At 37.5% G+C, this 25,996-nt stretch overlaps 3 protein-coding genes across 4 annotated transcripts in view; 2 read left to right on the top strand and 1 right to left on the bottom strand.

Annotated features, from left to right (window-relative positions):
• Positions 1-25,996, bottom strand: part of zc3h7bb (zinc finger CCCH-type containing 7Bb) — a 497,977-nt gene that overhangs the window by 430,253 nt on the left and 41,728 nt on the right. The gene's annotated exons all lie outside the window — the stretch shown is intronic.
• ercc4 (excision repair cross-complementation group 4) lies at positions 2,237-9,722 on the top strand. Its single transcript, XM_055176672.2, has 11 exons — positions 2,237-2,718; positions 2,977-3,157; positions 3,291-3,486; positions 3,565-3,772; positions 5,704-5,884; positions 5,978-6,100; positions 6,568-6,675; positions 6,758-7,304; positions 7,380-7,472; positions 8,482-8,594; positions 8,684-9,722. The coding sequence occupies exons 1-11, from the start codon at positions 2,542-2,544 to the stop codon at positions 9,412-9,414; spliced, it is 2,658 nt and encodes an 885-aa protein (XP_055032647.2). The 5' UTR covers positions 2,237-2,541; the 3' UTR covers positions 9,415-9,722.
• mrtfba (myocardin related transcription factor Ba) overlaps positions 12,655-25,996 on the top strand; it is a 28,135-nt gene continuing 14,793 nt past the window's right edge. Inside the window, exons 1-5 of one of the 2 annotated variants that reach the window (XM_055176827.2) lie at positions 12,655-12,816; positions 18,535-18,749; positions 22,766-22,831; positions 25,218-25,273; positions 25,518-25,593. In XM_055176827.2, coding sequence (XP_055032802.2) covers positions 18,614-18,749; positions 22,766-22,831; positions 25,218-25,273; positions 25,518-25,593 — 334 coding nt within the window. In that variant the 5' untranslated portion in view covers positions 12,655-12,816; positions 18,535-18,613. The remainder of the gene's footprint in view (positions 12,817-18,534; positions 18,750-22,765; positions 22,832-25,217; positions 25,274-25,517; positions 25,594-25,996) is intronic. The other variant, XM_055176826.2, reaches the window with a different exon arrangement.

Raw genomic sequence — 25,996 nt, 5'->3', positions numbered from 1 at the left:
AGCTGTTTACAGTAAGTTAAATATTTTGACTTTCTATAATGAGTCATTGACATAACTCTGTTTAAGCAAAATGCCTCCTGTCATGCTTAAAAAAAAGACTCTAAAACCCAGCTGCTCCCCGAGCCAACTTCTGCTGCTTCAATTATTCTGATATGCTTCTTGACATCTCCAGTCACTACAGTACTTAACAACCAGTGTTTATTTGCTTCCTCTCACTGTCCCATCCTCCTCATCATTACTGACATGTTCGGCATTAAGAATGGCTCATATTTAACTCTGCATCAAGTCAAATAAAAGGTTTCTCCTTGTTCTTTTAATTTTGCCATTGGGTTGCTTCAAGGGTTTGGTCTGTGACCTGAAAAAAACAAAAAGCCAATCTTATAATTTTCATGTTGAGTCATTCAGTGATGTGCAATGACTTCTCAAGTGGTGTATTAAAAGCTTTCTTGTAAACACGTTATTAGTAAAGGATTCATATACTAGGAGCTAGAGGAACACTTAAAAAAGGAAATAAGCTTAATTTAAAAAAAAAAATATGGGGTGGAAATACACTTCAGACTTGCATCTTGCACTTAAATAATCCACTCTCTTACTCTCAGAGCACTACTTACTTTTTGCACTTTGATGTTTCAGTTATATAAATATATGGTAGCCTATATTCAAGTATATAAACATATGTATTCTGTAAATCCATTTATTTTGTACATTTTCTTCTTTTTATTTTCAGCCAAATTATGTTGGCAGCAAAATGAAAATGTTCTTTAAATACTGTATATAGATTTCCAAGAAAAACATAATTGTGCATGTAATGTTCCTCATAATAGCTCTCTAAATCCATTTCCAATTTATTTTAAAGCCTGCTCCACTTGTTTTGTGATACTCTACACAGAAGAGCTCTACTGCTCTCTCGAGGTCACTAAATAACAATGCATCCACCTAAAATGTTTTATAATGAGCAAACTGTTTTAACATCTAAAATATTTGCATAAAGATGTTGCTTTAAAGTTTTTTTTTTTTTACAAAATTTAATAATATTAAATTGTTATTTATTTTATGTTTCTTAATAACACAGTTATTCAGATGAATGGCTTACTGATGTAAGAAGATGTGATTTTTTTATTTTTTATAATTTTCATGTTTTTTCCTTGTTTCTTTTTTCTTTTATGTCTCTATTGTTTGTTCTAAAATGTATTTTCTTTAAAGCTGCTTTGCAACAATGCAAAACTGTAAAGCACTATAGAAATACATGTTTACATAACAGTATTTATATCAAAAATTAATAATAGATTTTTGTAGAAAATGGTGTAATTAAAGAACCATGTTGAATTAGAAATATTTTAATCCTAATGATATTTTTTCAGTTAAAAATTTGTAGTTCATACCTTGTTGCCACAGTCTTTCAACTATGTCATAAAGCAGTGGTTCTCAAACTTTTTCCGCATGTGGCCCCCCTTGTGTACGACATACTTCGCGGCCCCCCCAAAGAAAATGTATGACAAAAAACTGTTCTAAAATGTAACATTTTAATTAAACAAAACATATGAAGTTATACAAAGTAGTTATCAAATCTCATAAAACTGGGGCCCCCTTGGGACCATCTCGCGGCCCCCCTGGGGGCCCCGGACCCCAGTTTGAGAACCACTGCCATAAAGAATGTTCACGGTCAAGACAGAAAGCAACATGATGGATGCTCTTTCACACATGACACCCGTTCATTGATTACACCTTTTGTGATTGCATAGGCTACTCACAATAAATAAGTATTTCTCCTATATATATATATATATATATATATATATATATATATATATATATATATATAGACTGCAGACCTGGAGCAAGGCAAATTTACGGCCTGAAGCAATATTACGACCCTGGTGTTCCTTATGTGTCCAGTAGGGTGTACAGTGAGTTCGCATCACATCAGACTAGAAAGAGCAAGTTCAAGTTTTCGATCGATACGATATAAGATACAGTGTAACCATACGTCATCTGGCTGTCTGTTCTTGCAGCGCTGCATGAAATCGAACAAGCCTCTTATCTTTGATTCATCTCCAATGCAGTAGGTGGTGCTAATGTTTCAAATACCCATTCAGTGTGTTCGAAATTTATGTAGCGCTGCGCAGATTGATCTCAAAGATCCGCGAGAGCAATTCAAAAACACAGCTATTAAATCACCCTCGCGGTACTTTGATGTCACACTATGATCAATCTGCGCAACGCTTAAACGAAGTCAAACACACACATCAAAACCGCCATTCTCACTCGCGAAGTCACGTGACAGAACACTCATTTTCAAAACAACAGTAACGAAAATAGCAAGTGTGCTAAGACGACATTAAAACAACCTTATTAATATGAACGGTTGTTGCTTCTATAGTTATAGCTCCTTGCTATAGCTAACGTTATACTCCTCGTCCAGATTAAAGAACGGATGATGAACTGCCGGCCGGCATAACTTACTGTAACCGTTTATCAAGCTTTTTCAGGCACACCTAAATCAATATTTCAGCACGTTAAGCTTTTAAATCAGACCTAAACATGGCGAGCCCTCTTCTCGAGTATGAGACGGAGATGTTTCTGAGTCTCTTCAGTACAGATGGGCTCTTGATCACAGCTGAGGGTCTTGGTATTGACAGACTTCTCTTACACTTTATGAAGGTGTATTCAGAGGAGGGCAGTCTGGTTCTTCTCCTAAACACAACTACCCCTGAGCAGGTGGGCTATAATTTACTATTTAGATCTAGAATAAAAGTGTGGTTGTTTGCATGTAAGGCAGTGATAGAAGTGTGATATGTTATGCTGTCTTTCTGTCTAACGTTATATAAATTGTATCTATTTGCAGTGCATCTATAAATCTATCTGTCTGTCTGTCTTTTCTATCTATCTTAAATTAGCACTTTCAAACTGTATAATAAGTAAATAAAAGTAACAAAAAATATCTGTGAATTGTGTGAATGTGTTTCATTGTTGAAGGAGTATTTCACAGAACAGCTACGAGCTGAAGGGGTGAGCCATCTTCCTCAAACTGTGACCAGTGATGTACAGAGCAGCGACAGATATGATGTTTACACCAGAGGAGGAGTTTTGTTTGTGACCAGTCGCATCTTAGTGGTTGACTTCCTTACAGACCGAATTCCTGCTCACCTTATAACGGGTCAGAGGATGAAAATAAACCTGTGTCCATTAAAGATTGCTTGGCCTTGTATAAATATGTAAAGTGGACGTGTTACAATTAACCCTGTGTTAGTTTGTGCCCCGCTCACCACTACTGTTGTTTACCTGCACAGGAATACTGGTGTTTCGTGCCCATAAGATCATTGAATCATGTCAGGAGGCTTTCATTCTGAGGCTTTATCGGCAAAAAAACAAGACGGGTTTTATCAAAGCTTTTACAGATAAACCGACATCCTTCACTTCTGGCTTTTGTCAAGTTGAGCGTGTGATGAGAAATCTGTTTGTGAAGAAACTCTTTCTGTGGCCAAGGTATAAACAACTTTCTTTATTAAACTACTTCACATTTATGAGCTGGGCTTCATTTTCATAATGTGTTTCGTCTGCTAGATTCCAGGCATCAGTCAACACAACATTGGAAAAGCACAAGCCTGATGTGGTGGAGTTGCATGTGTCTTTGACTCCAGCGATGAGAGCCATCCAGAGCTCGATTCTTGACATCATGAACGCCTGCTTGAAGGAGCTGAAGCGCTATAATCCAACTCTGGAGGCAGAAGATCTCTCTCTGGAGAACTCGCTGGGCACTGCCTTTGAGAAAGTGAGAAAACCCCATACATTTATGCTGATAATAATAATGATCTGAAAATATAATGTAAAAGCAATGGGTGTATAAATGTGATTCATTAATTAGGGTTCGCTAACACGACAGTGTTTAACTTAAAATATAAAAGTTTGCATTTTTAAAAACAATATTGTCAAAACAGTTCCGTACACAGATATGCGTGAGAACAACTAAAACGCCGTATTATGCATGCCAGACCAGTAGTTGGTATTGTCACATGATGACTGAACATAAGTCTGTTAAAGGATTAGTCCATTTTCTTAAAAAAAATCCAGATGGTTTGCTCACCACCATGTCATCCGGGGTGTTGATGTCTTTCTTTGTTCAGTCGGGAAGAGGTTATGTTTTTTGAGGAAAACATTCCATTCCATTTTTCTCATTTTAATGGACCCCAAACCTTAACAGTTTTAATGCAGTTTAAAATTGCAGTTTCAACAGAGTTTCAAAGGACTCTAAACAATCCTAGTGAAATGACGTATTACGTGAGGTCGCGCTGGCACGTCACATAACCGGAGATAGACGAGAAGTTGTGGTTTAAAAGTGCATATTTTTTATTTTTCTTGTCAAAAATGACAATCGTTTTGCTAGGATTGTGTAGAGTCCTTTGAAACTCTGTTGAAACTGCAATTTTAAACTGCATTAAAACGGTTACGTGTTGGGGTCCATTAAAGTCCATTAATGAGAAAAATCCTGGAATGTTTTCCTCAAAAAACATAATTTATCCTCTTAAATAAAAGTGCATATTTTTTATTTTTCTTGTCAAAAATGACAATCGTTTCGCTAGATAAGACCCTTATGCCTCATTTGAGATTGTTTAGAGTCCTTTGAAACTCTGTTGAAACTGCAATTTTAAACTGCAATAAAACTGTTACGTGTTGGGGTCCATTAAAATCCATTAAAATTAGAAAAATCCTGGAATGGTTTCCTCAAAAAACATAATTTCTTCTCGACTGAACAAAGAAAGACATCAACATTTTAGATGACATGGTGGTGAGTAAATCATCAAACATGGCTGTTTAAATAATATCCTTTATTTAAATGAGTAAAGGCTTGGACCCAGAAACAGTATTCTTTACGTCATGACCCAACAAGTGGATAATACCAACCTGATCTCATGGGAATTTGTATATATTTTACGAGGTAGCTACATGCCCCACCCCTAACCCTTCCCCTAAACCCACACAAAAAGGTACAAACTTAATCATACAAATCATACGAATTAGCAACTTTGTAAAATACAAAAAATTGCCATGTGATTGAGTTGCAATATGCTGCCCATGGTGCCAACATTTACACAGATTCTTGCTTTTGTATTACATTACAACAATAACAGTATAGTTTTCAAAAGTTTGTGTTTTTAGGCCCCCTAAACGGTATTGTTTAATGTAAATTGAACAGCCAAAGAGCAAATAAAGTTTTCCATTTTTCATAGAAAATGATGTTGTGTAAACAGCCCCCTTAAATTTACAAAACATTAATGATATAAAGTGTTTTGTACCAGATATATAGGGATGGTTTCCCAGACAGGGTTTTGTTTAGGTCAATCCAGGAATAGTCCTTATTTATATTAAGACATTTAAGTTGTTTTTACAAATATACCTTACAAAAAACATTACTCCTGTGCATCTTGGGACAATACAATGGCACTGATATATTTAAAATAGGTCAGTGCAAACTGTTTTCAGTTAAGACAACTCAAACAAGAATTTTAGCCTGGGACTACACTTAAGCCCTGTCTGGGAATCTGCCTCACAGTGTTTGCCAAGTCAAGTAATGCTCATTTATGAAGCACATAAATTGAAAATAAAAATATTAAGAACACGTAAATAGAAATTACACGACACATTTAAGATGAGGGGAGGAATTACAGAAGTTAGTGATGTGAGTTGTTGTTTTTTGTTATTTAGACGATCCGCCATTATCTCGATCCATTGTGGCATCAGCTGGGGTCCAGGACCAAATCTCTAGTTCAGGACCTGAAGATTTTAAGAACACTTCTTCTGTACCTCACTCAGTATGACTGCGTCACATTCCTCAATCTGCTGGAGTCTTTGAGAGCCAGCCAGAAAAGCTTTGGTAGTAATTCAGGTAGAGTCGTCTGTCCTGTTGCTCTTATTAAATGTTATTATAAATGAGTTAAAAGTCACAAATTTTTTGTCACCTGTTTCTGTTCTTAATCAGGCTGGTTGTTCCTGGACTCAAGCACATCAATGTTTGTAAATGCTCGCAGTCGGGTGTATCGCTTTCAAGATTTGAAGAAGAAAATGAAAGTCGGAGAGATTGACCAGAAGCACTTTGCCATAGGTACAATGCATTTAAGGTGGATTTAAGTATTTGATGAACGTATAATATCTGCCGAGACCATTCGGTTAAAGGCGGGGTGCATGATTAAAAAAAAAACACTTTGAAAGAGGGAGTCTGGCCGAGTACCAAAACCCACTTGTAGCCAATCAGCAGTAAGGGGCGTGTCTACTAACCAACATCATTGTCTGGGTTGCGTATGTGTGGGGCGGGTCTATCAAAAAAATGTCCAGATTCTATTAGTGTATGGGCGTGTTTGTTTAGGTGATTCCAAATGTTAACATTGGCTTTCAGTGATCATGCACCCCGCCTTTAATATCATTATCTCATTTTTAATGGAGGTGGCATTTAGCGTCTTTTGCATCTGAGCTCTTCATACTTTATTCTATATTCTCATACAATTCGTTTCCACTTTTTTGTAAAAGCATACTATTTGACTTTTTTTTGTATTAATTTGTGTATTTCACTAGCCCCTTTAACAAGAGAGCTGGTGCTTGAGAAAAATCCAAAGTGGGAAGCTTTAACCGAGGTGCTAAAGGAGATTGAGAAGGAGAACAACAGCTCTCAGCGTGAACCAGGTAAAACCGTGTTACAAATAAGCTTTTTACTCCCTGCATTCAAATCCAAAGCAGTAAGTTGACTATGTTGTCTGCACACCAGGCCGCGTGTTGATATGCGCCAGTGATGACAGAACCTGCGCTCAGCTGAAGGAATATATCCAAAAAGGTGCAGACCACCTTCTGAATCGCCTTTATAAGCGCACAATTGGAAAAGACGATCCCGAGTCTGATCTGCTGAAGAATGAGAAAGGCTGGCCTAGACGGCTCTCCGGTAAGACGAGCAAAGGAAAAAATGGGCAGCCAAAAAGTGCCAAAGCCAACTCAAAAAGACCCAAAAAGACTGAAAAACAAGAAGAAGTGGCTGAAAAGGACCTGATTGGAAACAGTGAAGATGAAGGAGGTCTAGCTGAAGTTGAGGAAGAGGAAGAAGAAGAGGTTCTTTTAGATCTTTCTTCAGATGACTACTACGGTATTCTTAAGGAGCCACTCACAGTCATTCACCCATTGAAAGGCTGCAGTGACCCCTACAGTCTCACAAGGGTGTTGCATGAGGTTGACCCCATGTTTGTGGTTTTATATGATGCTGAACTCAGTTTTGTGCGACAACTGGAAATTTATAAAGCCAGCAGACCAGGAAAACCACTCCGGTATGTATTTTATATACATTTTAAGACACAATTTTGTAATATAAGTACATTTTTAATATTTATCATTTCTTTTAGTGTGTATTTCCTTATATATGGAGGCTCGACAGAAGAGCAGCGGTACCTTACAGTCCTAAACAAAGAAAAACAAGCGTTTGAGCATCTCATAAGGTTAGTAGATGATTCCACACCTTGATCTGTGACGTTAATATTTCTTTATAAGGGTGATTCTCACGAAAACTTGGTTTTAAAAATGTCAAGCATGAAAATGTAAAAATTGCTTAAATTTACTTTTTTTCCCACCAGACATTGATAAACAAAGTCTGGAGTAAATAGGAACATTAATTTAAAAACTTTTACTTATCATTTAACACTTTTTGTAACATAATTTAAAAAATTTGTCCTAAAAAAATCTCATTACCGCAACAGTCAGAAAACATCAACACTGACATATTTTCAAAATGACATGACAAACCTGAAAGAACATAATTTGGAGATTCTGCACATGCATTTAAAATCAAAGTATTATGCTTCTATTAATTAAATTAACATTTAATAAGCATCTGTTGTGGTAATGATAATCAAAATGTCTTGTAAGCATTCTGACAAGACAATATTTCAAATTAACTGTAAAAAAATGATCTTACCTGGTAGCCATCTTGAAGTAACTGGTCCATGTGCTTGGTCACTCAAAATCAAACTTTATTAAAATTCTGTATGTGTGCTTAAACTGTTCTCAAAAAGTGTTGCGGAGGATGAGAACATCAGGCATGGACACATCATTTTCCAAATTTTTCTTCATTATTATTATACATGAATATTCAGTAAATGTTTTTTCTGTCATCTAAAGTAGTCTAGCAAAACATCCATTTTTTTTCCTTAATATTTTTGTGTTAATTTGATTAAATTACAACATAACGCATGTTCAAACACAGCCGGACACATTGCGGTAATGAGAATTTCAGCAGAAAATGAGATAAAATTTACAATTATAAATTCTTATGTTGAAATCACACATTGTGCAAGGTAGAACACAGTATTGTGTTAATTCTGATGCTTTTTAATGTTACTATAATACTCATTTTAAAGCTAAAATCATTAGTGCCGTGGTGTTTCAATGGTTTCGTGAGAATCACCCATATATCCTATGTTTAAAAGCCATTTATCCTTTTTAATATAGAGAAAAGGCCAGCATGGTTGTGCCAGAAGAGAGAGAAGGTAGGCAGGATACCAACCTAGATCTCGTCCGCAGTCAGGAGCCCGCCACTGCTGCCACTGACACCCGCAAAGCAGGTAACACTATGTTATTCTGTATCATAGCTGTACACAGTACATTTTCAAAGTGTGCAAACATTAAAATTTAATTTATTTTTGCAATTTAGGGGGTCGTGAAGAAGTTAAAGAGCCTCATCGAATCATAGTTGACATGAGGGAGTTTCGCAGTGAGCTTCCGTCTCTTCTGCATCGAAGAGGTCTAGACATCGAACCTGTCACCCTAGAGGTCGGTGACTACATAGTGACTTCGGAGATCTGCGTAGAGCGCAAAAGTGTCAGCGATCTCATTGGTTCGCTGCAGAGCGGCCGTCTTTACACACAGTGCCTCTCGATGACCCGATTCTATCGTCGCCCAGTGCTACTTATCGAATTTGACCCAGCAAAACCCTTCTCGCTGGTGGCCCGCAGTGACCTCCGGCAGGAGATCTCCGCCAATGACGTTACCTCCAAACTGGCTCTCCTCACTCTTCATTTCCCACGCTTGAGGCTGCTCTGGTGTCCGTCGCCTCACGTTACAGCAGAGTTGTTTCAGGAGCTGAAACACGGCCGCCCAGAACCCGACGCTGCGGCCGCTCAGGCCATCACGGTGGAGTCGGAAACCGTGACAGAGTCCGCAGACCTGTACAACCCCGGGCCTTATGATTTTTTGCTTCGTATGCCTGGAGTCAATGTGAAAAACTTTAGAAGCCTTCTGAAACATGCTTCCTGTCTGGCTGATCTTGTGACATTTAGTCAGGAAAAACTAAGTGAGATATTGGACAGTACCAGCAATGCCAGACAGCTTTATGAATTCATTCACAATCCCGTGAATGCAGTGCCTATTCAGAAAAACAAGTAGAAGTACTTGTGCGGTTAACTCAGGTTTGTTGCAACTTTGTACTTTTTCAGCGAGAGTGCATGTCTTGTATTAATTATGAAATTCATGCATAAAGTGTATTGAATGAATTGCTATTGTATATTTAAAAACTTTGTATGCTAGTATTAAACTTTCTAGTTGCATGTAGGAGTTAATCTGTAGTTGTGTATTGTAGATAAGCAGACATTTAAATGCAATTGTTTGCAGTCTCTAAGTAGGCTTAAAGCATTTTTATACATTTTTGTAAGATATTAAAATGATTGTGATGAAAAATAAATTATTTTTAAACATCTCCAAAGAATCTCTTAACTCACATTTCCCGCTGTTTTTTTTTTTTAAAGTTACATGCCAGCATTTTTTTGTGATTTTTACAAAAGTTTCACAAAATGCCTTCCAGGAAAATCTTTTCTTCTAAAATCATATAAACATACAAATATATCAAATGAAAGAACAGACCAAACAAACAATAAACAAACAAACAAACAAAACGGGGGGGAAAGTTTCATGCTATCTATATTTTTTTCTCTGCTTATAAACTCTTAAATATGGGTATTTTTCTTTGAAAATACAAATTTGTTTAGCAAAAAGCTGAAATAATTGCATTTTTGTGAAGGAATTTTTTTAGAAATCAGATTCAGAACGATTAGCAAAACATACACAGAGTTTAAAATTAGTAAATAATGATTTGGCTTCAGTTTTTTCATAAATTGGGTAAGTCTAATGGATAATCGCGGTATTGCAGATTATCATAAAAATTTATCAGGAACACTTTTTTATGCAAATGATCCTCTTAATTGTTGAGATAACTCTTCAGTGGCTGGGAAAGAGTTAATATTACAACATCTAAGGCAATATGCACGTTGTTATCGTGAAATAAACCTCTTCTGTGTGAGGCAAGATCCTCTGATCGGTCCTTCTCACACTTTTTTTTTCTGCGATAACAACCAGCTGCCTATATATTATCCCGCTTATTACATGGCAATTTGCCTCATAAGTAAGGTAAGGAAGATTAAATATTAGTTTGAAATATTTTATTTGCTCATTTTCTAACTAAAGCAGACCTTACGCGAGAAAAACCCGTTTACGATCAAATGTCATGAACACACTATTTGGTTTAATGATTTGTAAATAAAGATCATATATGTTATTAAAAGACATTAAATATATTTAATTTATTTATATATTTAATTTTGTGTAATATTAAAGGGCACCTATTTCATTGCTAAAAAATAACATTGGTAAAATACAATGTGTTTGTGTTGTTTATGGTTAAAAAACACATTATTTTCCACATACCCTACATTTTTCTAGCTCCAGATTTCACCCTCTTCCTGAAACGCACTGATTCATGTAGAAAACTCATTGATTTGCAAAGTGCTGTGTGTCCCTGATTTGGCCAGCTAATATGTACGTTCTGATTGGTCTGAATACCTCTGACGTCAGCTGGAAATGTGCCGCTCCTTACCATGTTTGAAAGATTCACTCACAATGCAAAGCTAACAGGAGTTAACTTACAGAATGAGTCCGAAGCGGGAGGAATTATAATAATGTCGGTCTTGTCTACATCAGTGGTTCCCAATCCTGGTTCTCGAGGCCCCTCTGCCAGAAAGTTTTAGATGTCTCCCTATTTAACACACCTGATTTAACTCATCAGCTCGTTAGGGAGACATTTTTACCATTTTTGAAGTAGGCTGATAAGTTGAATCAGGTGTTTTAAATAAGGAGACATCTAAAACTATAGCCGTTTCTCAATATGCGTTCTTGTCTGTACTTGTGTTCTTGTGGACTTGTGAAACGTCATCAGTCGCGGACCAAGTACTGTTCCAAATCAAAGTTCGCATCAAGCCCAAGTTCACATAAAATCCCCGGATGTGTTCTTGATCCTCCCATTTTATCGAGGATGCATCAGAGGAGACTTGTGTGGACTTATGACAGCGAAGTTTCCCAGAATGCATTTCGCGTCAGGAGTTCTTTCTTCCGAGTCTGAACTTGCAAGTTCGAACTACGAAGGACACAAGTCCGAGTTTGGTGTACTTGGTATTGAGAAACGGCTTTTCTGTCAGGGGGGCCTCGAGGACCAGGATTGGGAAACACTGGTCTACATCACCAATACCAGGAAGTTAACTGTTGCCTACAATCCGTGTGTTTGTTGTAGTCCAAGAAAAGAGATTTATGTTTGAGACGATAACTCGCGTCACTGTTTATTTAGGGGTATGTACCTTTAGCATATTGTTAACATGTACTAATACACACTTACACATCAAAGGAAATGTAAAATTGTGAATCAGATAATTGGTGCTCTTTAGCAGCAGTTGGGCTACTATGTGCTATTAGTTTTGAGTGGTTGTTATCTGGTATCTAACTTTTATACGTTTCAAAGTATAAAAAAATCTGAAAATTAGTTTTTCTTTCAGCCTGGTTTTAGCTGGTGAAGCAGGCTGGTTTGGAGGGGTTTTGACAACTGGTTAGGCTGAGAGACCAGCTGACCCACCAGCTAAAACCAACTTGACCATGCTGGCAGTTTGGCCAAGATGGTTGGCTGGTCTTAGCTGGTTTAAGATGGAAGTAATGGCAAAGTTGGTCAAGCTGATCTTCCAGCCTGGTGCTGCATGGTGTGAGTTAGCTGGTTTTAGTTGGTGGGTCAGTCTTTCAGCCAAAACCCATCTAAAACCAGCTTGCTAAACCAGCTAAAACCAGCCTATGCTGTTTTTAGCAGTTTTTTTTCCATAGCTTTGAACACAAAACAAACCTTAGATCCTTCAGAATATCCAAAAAACATCTGAGAATGTATTTTTCACTTGACAGGAACATGTTGAATACTCTCTTTGTATTTCTCTTCCTCCAACAGGAAACTTTGTATCTTCATATATGTGACCCTGTCTATGAAATCCAGAAGCATCAATGTTTGATTTCAACTACTTATTTCACTATGACGATGTCAATCTTTGACATGACCTTGTTAATATTAAGGACATCAAGGTTATATTTTCCCAGAATGGTCTTTACATTATGTAGCATGATAGAAAACAGTCAATTACTAAAAATGACTTTAGCCGGTCACATAGATTTGCCTCTTTAAGATGAATCACATTGTTTTCCTAATTTTTATAAGTCGCTTGAAATAAAAACATCTAGCAAATGCCAAATGCATAAATGTGAAGTCTGCACCTTTGGACTTGTTATCACATTAGCGCCCACTGTTGGTGCTACACCTACGTTTGCGTCACTAGCAGCCATCTTACTTCCTCAAAAAAAAAAACTTCAGTCCCAAAGAAAAACACTACCAATCTCGGTTACACGGGTGACCACATCGAGGACAGTTATGGAGCAATAAACCAGTGCCATAATACATATGCGAGCGAGCCATAAGGACATTATATGACAGTAAGTGATCTCTACATGTCGCGTTAGACTGATGATATTAGGATTTAGCCATTGAGAAACACGGAGCATGGCTGCCATGTACATCCGAAATATCTACGCTAAAATCACAGCGTAAAACACGATACGCTTTTGAAATCGTCTTGGCCGATTTATATGACCTCTTATGTGTCGAGATCGAGATACAGGACACTCATGTGGGTTTTGTAATTGACTAGCATGCTAACTTTATTATTGTCTGTAAACACCATGCTCTGTGCATGTCAATGCTGTTGTTTTACATGCTTATGGTTGGTAAGGCAGTGATGTTTGAGCCCTTAAACGTTACACTGGAATACTGTCTGATATTCAAAAAATGGGAATATGGATCCTCTGCATGACATAAATGTTAAACACACGTTTATGCATTATATTGGTGTGATTGCCTGAATGACAGTAAACAAGCCTTCAGATCAGACACAGGAGTCGAGTCATACACAAGTATAACTTTATATCAGAGGATCTGTGGCTCCTGGCATCCCCCCTCAGGTTATGGAGAGTGATAAAGGTTTTAATCCTGTGGAAATCCAAGTCCTTGCATGCAGGATTTTGGCTTTGCTGTAATGTGATCTTGAATTTAAGTGATTGTAACAATTATAAGTTGGGAGTCAGGGAGAGGAAAAACAATCTGATTCTATGTGCTAACATTGATTTATTGGGTGTTTTTGTAAGCCTGGGTATTGATCACAACCTGTTACTTTTAATTCCTTTAAATAGTCCTTTTATCAATATAATTTCATTGTTGAGGTTCCCATTCTAGACATTTTAACATTTTAAATAGCTTCGCAGACAGTACCCTGCTGAAAAAAACAATAAAACCATTACAGAAAATCCTAATGGTTTCCATTAAAATACCAATAGGAACCATTAGCTTTTACTATTAAAACCACTACACTGTAGTGTATTGGGCCATTTTCAATTAGAACCAATACATATTCCATTAGAACAAATACATACCATTAGAGACCAACAAAAACCAATACATTGTAGTGTGTTTTGGGCCAAATTCCATTAGAACCAATAAAATTCCCAATAAAACCAATAGAATTTCTGTGATGGTGTCTATTGTTTTTTTTTAGCAGGGTAGACCGGGTCCGGGCCGGATCCGTACCGAAGTCAGCTGCTCTGGTACGGATCCGGCCTGGAGTCGTCTGTTGTCTGGGTTGGGGCTGCTGGGTGATTCATTACAGATCTCTTCAAAACATAACATTAACATTATAATAAATGATTATTTTATATAAACAGATTATTACTTGATTCACAGTGGATTTTTACAATACACCATTCAGGGGAGATTTTGACCCTAATCTTACACTTAAACTGTTAACTGCTTTAAGAAGGTTAATGACAGGGCCTGGATTTAAGATTTAGCTTGTGCCGTCCCACCTTGTTACTTTCATTTGAGGAACAGATGGAAGTTGTTTTCTGTAGTTTTACCAGAACACATTAAAAAAGATCTAGCATCTGGATTAGCTTTTTAACTGTGCTTTACAGAGCAAATTTGTTTAGCCATGAGTCGTGGTATGTTGTCTCAGCAGAATCAGGTTCAGTCACTTCGGACATATTAAATGTTTTATTTTGTGCCTTTGTGAATGAGAAGCAATTGGTTGAAAGGAGAACTAAAGCTCGAGGGCACTGCAACTTCCTAGAGGAAAACCAAAAATTTTGTAACTTCTTTACTAGAACAATAGTAAAGCTCATTTCGACATTATCAAAACAAGAACTAGTTAAGGTAATAAAGTCACATGAGGTTTAACATACTGATTAAAGTTTGGCAATTTTAGGGGCGGTGTCCCAGACAGGGATTAGACTAGTCCTAGGCTAAAATAAATGTAAGCACTGTCCAAACTGAAAACAGCTTGCACTGACATATCTTAAAATATATCAGTATTCTTTTGTTTTGCCTCAAAATGCACACCAGTAATGTTTTTAGCAAGGCATGTTTGTTATATTTCCTAATTAAACTAAGGCTTAGTCCTGGTTTAAGATAATCCCTGTCTGGGAAACCACGCTTTTGTTGTGTTATTTGTTCAATTAGAAAGCTGCACATGAGCGCATGATTTGCAGAAACTTTACATAATGCAATAAATTCTGGAAATTTACTTAAAGTTCATATCTCCAATCCCTAAACGAAAGCCCAGATCCCTGAATGAAGTGTCTTGCCAAACACTTTCTGCTGTTGTTGTTTTGGTATGGAAGTTTTAAGCCAATGAAAACACAAGCTCAGTTTAAGTATCTGCCCTTTGACATTGCTAGACGTCATCGCATCGTCTGGTCATTTCTCAGTGAGGTGTCATTATTGGTTTGCATGTATTGAGCAAAGTTGTGCAGATCTTAAAGGGACATTCCACTTTTTTTTTAAAATATGCTCATTTTCCAGCTCTCCTAGAGATAAACATTTGAATCTTTCCGTTTTGGAATCCATTCAGCTGATCTCTGGATCTGGCCCTAGCACTATTAGCATAGCTTAGCACAATCCATTGAATCTGATTGGACCATTAGTCACTGTAAGTGACTTTGAATGAAATGCCTGCCAAGTGCATTGATGTTAAAGTAATGTAAATCATTAACTAAATCTATCTTGAGAGATAGCTTGTCATTCAGTTTTGTTATTCTGAAGTGTATTTGGATTGTGGGTTGATCACACCGTACTGTATGGAAAATTATTAAGCCGTGAGCTAACTTTAACAGTGAGGCATGCCAGGAAGAACAGACCACAGAATGAGCAACGCCCATATTCCTCTTATGTAGGATATACGTCTCGTATGTATTTTAACATTGCAGAATGAAGACAAAGTTTATCTCAAGTCTTGCTGGTGTAAACATGTCAACTGTAATGAGGTGTAAGCCAGATGTTGTTTCATAGTGTTGGTCTTTTGACACAGTGAATCTACATCAGTTCTTTGTGAGCTTGTATATGCAGTGTGGAGTTATTTTAAATGTCCTGTACCGTAAATGGATGGATGACATGTCATGAATTACACATTGTTTTAAGTTTAAACCGTTGGATTTTAGATAGATTTAGTTAATGAGTTTTGCCTTTAACCTAAACTTACATCACACATTTCTAACTTTGGGTTTGACTTAATTATACCTTAATTGAATATTTAATTTAAATTAAAATTGAATACAATACACTTCTGTTTGTTAATTTTTGTAGTTTTAGCTTTTATTCTTTTTTTAGACACAGAGCAGGATGTACTTTAACTCTTTCCCTGCCAGCATTTTTTTTTTAAGTTGCCAGCCAGCACCAGCATTTTTATGATTTTCACAAAAGTTTAATGCCTTCCGGAAAAATGTTTTTCTTTAAATATATAAACATACAGTGGTGGCAGTGACTTAGTGGTTTGTGTAGGTTGTCTACAAACCGGAAGTTCAATCCCTGCTCCACCTGACCAAGTGTCGAGGTGTCCTTGAGCAAGACACCTAACCCCAGGATAACGCCTTGCATGGCTGACACCGCCATCGGTGTATGAATGAGTGAGTAAATGGGTGAATGTGAGGCAAATTAATTGCTTTGGGTGGCCATGGGTCTATGAAAGTGCTATATAAATGTAGTACATTTACTATTTACAATAGATCAAATGAAAGAACCGACCCTCTGCTTTCAAAATCCTTTTCACAATCCTGCTGCTGTGTGACATCTCCCTACGACAATCGGCAGATCAAGAACCAATAGAAGCATAGAACCCGATGACGCAATTAGTGCGACAACAACAAATCAATGCTGACTAAAAAGCGCCATGTAGACTGTACAGCTGGAGGAGAAACTTGTGGAGTTATGGAAAGATAAAGAGTGTTTGTTCAATCTGTCATCACCACTATACAATGATAGGATAAAAAATGAATCAACCTTGAGAGAAATCGCGCTGAAAATACAAATATTAGTTTTTTCTTCTTTTAGGCTTGAGACAATGAATGGTAGATGTTGTTTCGGGTTGACAGCCTTCACTTCGGCGTGTGTTTGCCCAGTCATTGTCGATCAATGACGTAAACTACGGACGCGTTTGTTTCTTTGCATGCGTCCGATTTTTAAAGTCTTTAAACTCATACAGTCTGACATTGATGGAAACTGAGATCATACAGTGTAACATGGACTTAACTACGATCTTGCACAGTGTGGCAAGCAACAATCCTAAAGGACTATTTAAAGTCGCACAGTGTATACTGAGCTTAACCCCCATAATGCTTTCTGTGCTCTTAATTGTGCACAATAATGTGTTTACACCTTTGCCAAGTGATTTCAGAAATTTGAGGAAGTTCATTATTTAGTCATTTTGCTGTTCAAAGTATGCTTTGTTCATGCAAGCATATGCATAGTGTGTGTGACATTAATTTCATAATACACACTTTTACTGTGTGTAGTCTGTTCGCATAGTACAAATAATTCAAAATGAGTCGCACACTGTTTCAAAGTTATGGTGTCATAGCACATTAAGCTCCTTAATCAACAAAGAAATATTTTCCCGTTATGATATAAACCCCTTTAAACTTTTATATGTGCATGGGTTTGAATTTTGCCCTGGTACTATGAACAATTTCTAAAATACAGACTGTACAGTAGAGAGAGTGAGAGAGCAGCTTGACTTTATTTGTGTGGGATGTTGCTGTATCCTAGCAACTGTGACTATGAAGGACTAATAGCAGACTTACAATCCATGCACCTTTGTATCCAAAATGCTGGCATTAATCAAACAAGAGATGTTACAGTATGGAGAGTTTAAGAAATGCAAAATAAACACTTAACAATAAAGAAGACAGAAAGATGTTGACATTAGCTTGTGTGTTATATAAGGACACGCAGAGCTTGAGCTGTACAGTATTGTGTGAGGGTTTGTTTGCACAACATCATGTTCGGCTCTCTGTTTGTTTACTTTGGTCAATTTTCAAAAGGTTATCAGGGGTCATGCTTTTTTTCTTTCTCCATTGCATCTCCGTTTCCATAAACGCATTGTTTTTTTAATTGGGAAAGTCACCACATGTCCCACAAAGTTTTATTGAGTGAATTTCTATCTAAATGGCCCTGATCAGTGAGTAGAAACGGCTGGCATTCATATTTCAACAGCTTTTTGTAGACCAGTACACTTTTTAGGCAAACAATATCAGTCACAGTATACTTAGATAAAATAATTAATTTGGTATAGTTGCTTAATTGATCTGCCAATAAATTCTAATTTTTAAGTCATATGAAGAATGAGATGCTAAGTGTGCCCTTGTTACAGGACATGAGGAGGGTTTTTGAATGCTAAATGTTCCTGGATAAAGTAACGGTTGTGGTTTGTGCTGATGTGGTCTAGCATTTTGCAGCGCCATGGTGAGCACTATATTTGTTTCTGTTGGTATCACATCCACCACGATGATGTCAAGTAATGATAGGCTACCAAACGCAAAGTTTTCATTCATATTCTGTAGAGAGGCTCTCGTGATTACTTCAGCCGTTTTGATAAATATTTGGTAAGGCAGCAACTGTATATGTTGAATATTTGACACATCCTGCATGTTTTTCTTTTTTTACATTGCTAAAGCGATATTACAGACATTACCACATCCTTGACCTATTACATCATTCACATAAGCGCCATTTAATCTATAACAGATTTTGGTTATTACTTTTAATATACAGCCTGCAGTCTTTTTCCTGTTCATCTGTTACCTAAATCTCTTCTCACTTTGTTTTCGCAGAGACTAAAGTGAGGGTCTTCCTGTAATCGTAGCTTCTGCTGATTTCCAGCGATACCTTTGACTCCTCGGCTGAGGAGACATGGAGGACCAAGGGGGCGCTGGGATTGGGGGCTTGTTGGTACCCAGCCCCCAGAGTGAGGCTGTTACCCATGAGATGGGCGAACTGTCTCTGCATCCCTGCCAGAAGCTTCCCCCTCTCAATGAGCGCAAGAACGGTAAGTAAAAAAACACAGAGAAACATAATCAAATGTATTCGGGGAATCATACTTTGGGAACATAAATACATAAACATCTCTCTTTTTTCACATTTTTATTAAAGATGCATTAAAATATTTTGTATGCATGTTGCATTAGTGTGTTTGAAGGTTTAATCTAACCAGAGGGGGCATTAAAAGCACACTTTTGGGCACTACTGTATGCCTGGAGTTAACTCTTTTCACTTGGTGTACTGTACTGGGCCATATACCATGTACTAGGGTTCCTGGTGGAGACCTAAAAGAAGTTTTTAAAAATGGTCACGCTGTTGCATAAAATGAAGGTGTATAGAGGCTGTCAGTAGATGGAGGCTTCAAGCCCAAAAAAGGTCATAAACCCAACTTAGTATTTTGCCTTGAAAATTTTTCTTGACAACTGATTGCCAATTGTTTTCGTTGTATGGAAAAGAGTAACATGGATCAAATAGATTCAGTTTTTAACTGAAAAAGGTCATATAGCAATCAACAAATGTTGATACTTTTCACTTTTGATTGATTCGTTCCTTTACGATGTACAGACTGGTGCTAGTTGATTTCTCATTCAACAAAATCACAAAGATATCCGGTTTACATGTCTATCTTGGCTGGTTTGCCATCAGTCAGACATTTTGGCCATTTTTGGTCAACACAGTGAATTTATTTTGAGAATTAAAACTTGGCCTGTTCTGGAATGATGTTGAGTGCCACTTTGTAATTACATCTTGTGGAAATTCAGCTATTATTAATTATGGGCCTTCGGTCTGCTTCCTATTCCAATTCACAGTGTATCCTGATTAGGTTTGCCTCTATCTCCAGTCGATTAGATAATGTTTTATTTTTGTGACCACTTCAAGAACCTGTTTTTCCATCCCTTTAGTCCTCAGTCAACAGAAGCAGCAAAATTCTGACATTTCTTTGCGCTGTCATTCAGACGCAGACTTTGATTGACATGTGAAAGGTCACAAGACAGCAATTCCTGCGGTTGCTGGCTCACAGCTGCACCTCTGTGTCTCTAGTTATGCCGAGGTCATGCCGTCATTTCGAATTGACATGTGAACGACTCTGGCAGAGCGTGTTCATGTACCCATCCTCTGATGGCTGCTTCCAGCAGGATAATACACCATGTCACAAAACTCAAATCATTTCAAATTGGTTTCTTGAGGATGACAATGAGTTCACTGTACTAAAATGGCCCCCACAGTCACCAGATCTCAACCCAATAGAGCATCTTTGGGATGTGGTGGAACGGGAGCTTCGTGCCCTGGATGTGCATCCCACAAATCTCCATCAACTGTAAGATGCTATCCTATCAATATGGGCCAACATTTCTAAAGAATACATTCAGCACCTTGTTGAATCTATGCCACATAGAATTAAGGCAGTTCTGAAGGCGATAGGGGGTCAAACACAATATTAGTATGGTGTTCATAATAATCCTTTAGGTGAGTGTACATGTTGTATATGCTGTGTGATGGGGATGTGAAGACGCATTGCGCTGCATGTTAGGACTGGAGCGCGCCCTCAGAAAATGTACATCTCTCTGTAAAGTCAAAGAGAGAAATTCAAATTTGCAGGTCGCACATGAGCAACGGGTTGTAAATATGGTTGGACTCCGTAAAAGTTGTCTCAAATTGCACCTGCATTAAGGAGCCCTATGATGACAAAAGTAAATAAAAAGATCGGTTAATGAGATCTGCAAATTTAGCAAGTACCGATCGAGTCAATTAATGTGATGATCGACCAATACCGATCTACGGCCGATCCATCAAAGCATCCCTACTCTTTAATGATCTGTATGTGAAGATCCAGTGACATGTCAATGAAATTCTTTGCTGAAGGTCTTCTATGAAGAAGGCAAAAAAAATGTCGTTTTTGGATGTGCTTTGCTCTACAAGGTAAAATGGAAAATTTCAAAAATAAGAAAAAGGAGTGTGAATCTTCCAGGCTTTTTATTTTTTGAGAAAATTTGTACAAATCTAGCATACGGTATGCATCTAGCAAAGCATTGGGAGTATAGTGATTTCACAGTGGTTTTGAACCTGAAATTCAGACTGAAGTGCATTCTCTAATTTAAAAATGCTATAGATTTGGTTAGGATTAGGCGTAACATCAAATGTCATGTACTTTTGCTCAAACTCACAAATCAGATTTGAGTAAGATATTCTAAAAAAAGTTTACTTTCTATCTAAACAAAACCAGACCCATTTCTAAAGATCTGTAGTTGCAAAACAACAACACCTAAACTTGGATATGAGGATCCAGGGCAGAGAAGGGTTAACCTTGAACTGCCCTTTCTACTCCCTCCTTTCTCATTTTGCTGGAGGAGCAGAGATGCTCTTTGGTCTGAGGGAGTCCCAGTTTCACAGGAGCTGCTGCTCACTGTGCATGGAGAAACCTGAAGAACGTAATCTGCATGCCACCTTTGCACGGTTCTGGATCGCTCTGGAGCCCACTTTGAGATCTTATGAGGGCATTTCAGGACAAGCAGACGTCATGGCCTGCTTAGAAGTGAAGACTCCTAACATTTGCAGAGGAAGCCTGATATCAGATTCTGCTCTTTGCGGTTCGAGTCTAAGAGGTGGATATCATCTCAATACTGTGCGGATGCAGGTTTAGCTCACTTTGAATAGCTCTCATTGGCTTTCTGAAGCTTTGTCAATTGTGTTTGCTAAGCTAATGTTTAATAGAAATTTGCATGACGGCATTAGTAAAGAGAGAGATGACAAAGCTAAGTGCTTTGGTCTGCGGTTAAAAACCAGCCATGGATGTTTGAGGTTACGCATAGGATGCAAAACAGGATGAGGCTAATTGTTTCAGATAAACAGCATCTCTTTCTAAACCATAAGGCATCTAATGGACCTTGAAAAACTTTGTGTAAACACTTTGGTTTTTGCTGTTTGGCGATGCTTACGGTGCAGAATATACACTCCTCACTTTTGAATGCATAGATTCATAGTGAAAGTGGTAAAATGACATGTCGAGCCCAGAATTTTGTTCACTTAGCATCAGTTGACCCTGTAACGGTAAACTAACTCACTCAGTGAGTGAAAATATATTTTGGTCTTAACGTAAACCTTACCACTCTTACGGAGAACCTCATTATGCATTTACTAAATTAAGATATACGTTCCGATTCCATGACCTTGACATCTGTAAGTACCATACTCTACTATTTCAGCCACTAACAACAAAATGTTTAATGTTTGACTGAAATTGTGTAACGTTATGTCTTGTTATTTTTGGCATGTCTAAAGGTCAGCCATGTGTTGCACCGGCTGTGTGTGTTTTATGATTTTGGTTAATGAATTCCCCGCTGATAGAGTTCTTGTTTTTCGGATAAATGTCATGTGTTATCTTTTTGCCTTTCACGCAACTCTGACCAATCTGAGCTGTTATTACAATCAGCCAAGTAAATCCGGGAGGCTCAGCTAAAAGGGCGAAAGAAAAATGTCTTCTAAATTTTTCCAGGAACAGCATGCTTCAAAAGGGTCACTCAAGTGCCCGTTGTTTTAGTAGCAGGAAGGTCTATTTTTTCTTGTCAGTGGTAACTCTTATGTAATGCTAGAAAGGAAATGTGCACGATCTCAGCTCAATTGCCCCTTTGTTTTATTCAAGGTGTGTTGGTGGTTTTGTGTAGATGTGTTAATGAACTGTTGAACAGCTTGTTCTCTAGAGTAGGTGTCTCCATCCTTTTTGTTAACAAGGGCTACCACAATGGATAAAATAATCTGCTGGGCTACTTTTTATATAGTCTTCTCAAAACTTTACTTTACATGATGATATGTTTTATCATGGTTTAAAATGTTACCATACATTAAAGAAGCCAATATAAAAATATGTAATGAATAAATATTAAAATTGAGGCTATGAATAGAATGTGCTTTAGCGGGCAACTCACAGACTCCGTGCGGGCAACCTGGTGCCCACAGGCACAATGTTGGAGACCAATGTTCTAAAGGTTGGGTTATGTTCATAAGATTTCTTCTTCTCTTCACCAGTACTCCAGCTCAGGCTGCAGCAGAGACGGACCCGCGAGCAACTAGTTGATCAGGGCATCATGCCACGTGAGTACCTCACTTCTGCCATCCAGTGCTCTTGTGTGAACCAGAATCATCATATTTACTCATTCAGAATTAGGGATGCATAACGATTAATCACGATTAATCTATAGCAGAATAAAAGTTTTTGTTTACATCGTGTGTGTGTGTGTGTGTGTGTGTGTGTGTGTGTGTGTGTGTGTGTGTGTGTGTGAACAATATATAATAATTATGCATATATAAATATGCAAACGTGCATGTATAATTTTAAGAAAAAATATATAAAGTATTTATATATAATATAAATTATACATAATTATACAACAGTTCTTTCTGGTTATTGAATCTGATTGGCTAAGAGCTATGCGATATTGTACTGATAACGGCACAGTAACTGCTTCACCTTTCATATCATTCCGCCACCTAGTGAATGGAGGTCCTAAACAGGCTCATCTCTGAATGTAAAAACACAGACGCGCTGTTTTTAAACACTCTCTGTGTGTCTTATTAGTTCACTAGCTCGTAAATCAGTCGGTGAATCCCAATCGGAAGTTATTTTTCCGTTAAAGATCAGCGATGTTACGTTAAACTTAATGGGATTAATGTCACATCATGTGGACACTGGGAAAGAGGAATGTAAACACTCGGTTTTTCTTCTGGAGCTATATCTCTTATCAGAACACGAAAACACTGTGGAACTGCAGGTAAGCACCGCAGCTTTTAAATGTGGACATTGATCATTTATTTAATCGCGTCGTGACTATTAAAACATGTTATGAGAATATCGCCACTGGTATATTTATAAGCAGCATGCAAAAACATCTCTCTGACACTTATAAAAAACCGTTTTATATAGTACTGACAAGAACAAAGTTTAATAATAATCGAGTGCTCGTATCGCGTTAAGAGTAAATGGGAAACCAATAGTAACATTATATAAGTAGTATAGTTTTATTAACTTTTACCTCGCGCCAAAACAATAACAACACAAAAGACACTAAATGTGAATAAGAAAACAAGTAATAGTTTTATCATGACACCAAATACTGCTGATTTGATATCATTTTGACCATCAAAAACAAACAAAGCGAATATCAGAGCCAGTGAATCCCTGTCAGAGATGTAGCCCAGAGAGGGCGGTGGTCAGCGGGGCGAGTGAACACTGACATCCGCTCATGCTTTGGTTCTCATACGTACCGAAACACATGTAAACATTTTTAAATATAAATATATACATATGTACATGCATGTGTGTGCATTTATTTATATTTAGTTATTATACACAGTTCACAAACATATATGATGTAAACAAAACCTTTATTCTGCTATAGATTAATCGTGATTAATCGTTATGCATCCCTATCTTTATTTAAATAAAAATACTTCAAAGATTAAGACTTTGGGGACTTTATCATTTTGCAGGTACTATTTATGCTTTAACAGCAACATTACACACTAACTAAAGTTTGAAAAATTGGATCAGGAAGAACGTGACCTTTAAGATGTGTCAGTACAAGGTTTTTTTAAATTAAGGCAGTTCAAACATGCATTTTAGTCTGGGACTAGGATAAGCCCTGTCCAGAAAACCACCCCTAAAAGTATTATTACAAATCCTGTCCACATGAATTGCGGTTTGAAACAGATGAGGGATTTGTAATGTCACACAAGCAGGAATGCTGTTTCAGAGGCGAAGCCAAATCCAACTTTTTGATAAAGGAAGATCATGCAGAAATAAATCATACATAATAAAAACAGAAACATTCTTCAAAAGTAAATAGGCCGGTTTTAGAAAATGTATTCGGTCTTTTCACACAAACAACAAAAATGCTTTTTTTGCTTATTTTTGGCCGAATAGTTCCGGTTACAGAACACGTTGTGCATCATAGTTTTGATTCTGCATTGACTGAGAGAGAAAATCAGTTGGTGTTTTGGTTATTGTACCACAACACAACCGCTGAATCAGTTGAATGTCTTTCACTCCACATCACAGTCATCTTTCAGTAGGCCACGAATGACCGAACACTTCAAACATGCGCTTCATCTTCTTCCATTATTGCTCATTAATTTCCGTCCAAAACGTGTCAGTAAGCAATGCGTGAGTGTTCACACTTGCACTGAACACAGCTTTACTTTTCTATGACTGAATAATAGATTACTATGCTTTCTTACTCATAAATCATACTTGGATCTTGTCCTAGCTGTTGGATCCAGAAAGTTGCTGTGTAGCTTGCTGTAATCTCTGTGTGGCTGTCCTCCTCTCTTCATCTCTGATTTATATCTTCGTGTAAGACCAGCACTTAGAAAAAATGTAACAGATGAAAGAGCAGCATGTGTTTGAAGTTGCGTGGGTGATGACCTTGTGTCATCCTGAGACTGATGCTCTGTATGTATGTGTGTGTGTGTGACTTTACAGCCCTGAAGAGCCCTGCAGCCTTCCACGAGCAGATCCGCAGCCTTGAGAGAGCCAGGGTAAGAGGAGACCACCAGGACCTTGTCGTCCTGTACTGTCTTGAGTCATCTGGGGTCTCTGATCCTTCTTAAAAACCCTATCAGAGATTTACAGATGTGTAATTTGAACCTCTCAGTAGTTTTAGCAACTTAATGCCCTCCGTAAATGTGTTTGTAATTTGCGAAGCACATAGGAGATCAAACTCTCTTATCCCTGAATTACCAAAGGATTTCTGAAAGTCAGAATTTTTTTGTCTTTGTATAGACTGAAAATTTCCTAAAGCACAAGATCCGCAGCCGTCCAGAAAGGTCTGAGTTGGTACGCATGCACATCTTACAAGGTAATCCTACATTCACATCACATCAGATATAATAAAAGCAGGCATGGTAGGAAAAATTTGTGCATCAACTACCTTTCAAAACAATATATTTGTTGTTCAAGGTCAATATTGAGAAATGTGAGGTCGGCGCTGAAGGAATAGTTAAACCAAAAGTTTAAATTCGGTGATTGCCTCACCTTCATATTATCACAAGCTGTATTTTATTCAGTTGCATACAGTCCAGAATTTCATAACATATTGGGGCTCAGGAATACAAGTCCTAGTCTGCGTAACAAAAATTAGAACTCGTTTGCATTATTTCTTCTTTTGTATACCACGGACGAAAGTAAGTAATTTGTTTTTGGAACAACACGAATGCAATTCAATAATCACAAGACATTTTTTGAGAAAACGATTTCTTCCG

The sequence above is a fragment of the Misgurnus anguillicaudatus genome, chromosome 4 (assembly GCF_027580225.2).
Source record: "Misgurnus anguillicaudatus chromosome 4, ASM2758022v2, whole genome shotgun sequence".
NCBI classification, from domain to species: Eukaryota; Metazoa; Chordata; class Actinopteri; order Cypriniformes; family Cobitidae; genus Misgurnus; species Misgurnus anguillicaudatus.
The sequence above is the reverse complement of the archived record's forward strand: the minus strand, read 5'-3'. Positions and strand labels throughout refer to the sequence as shown.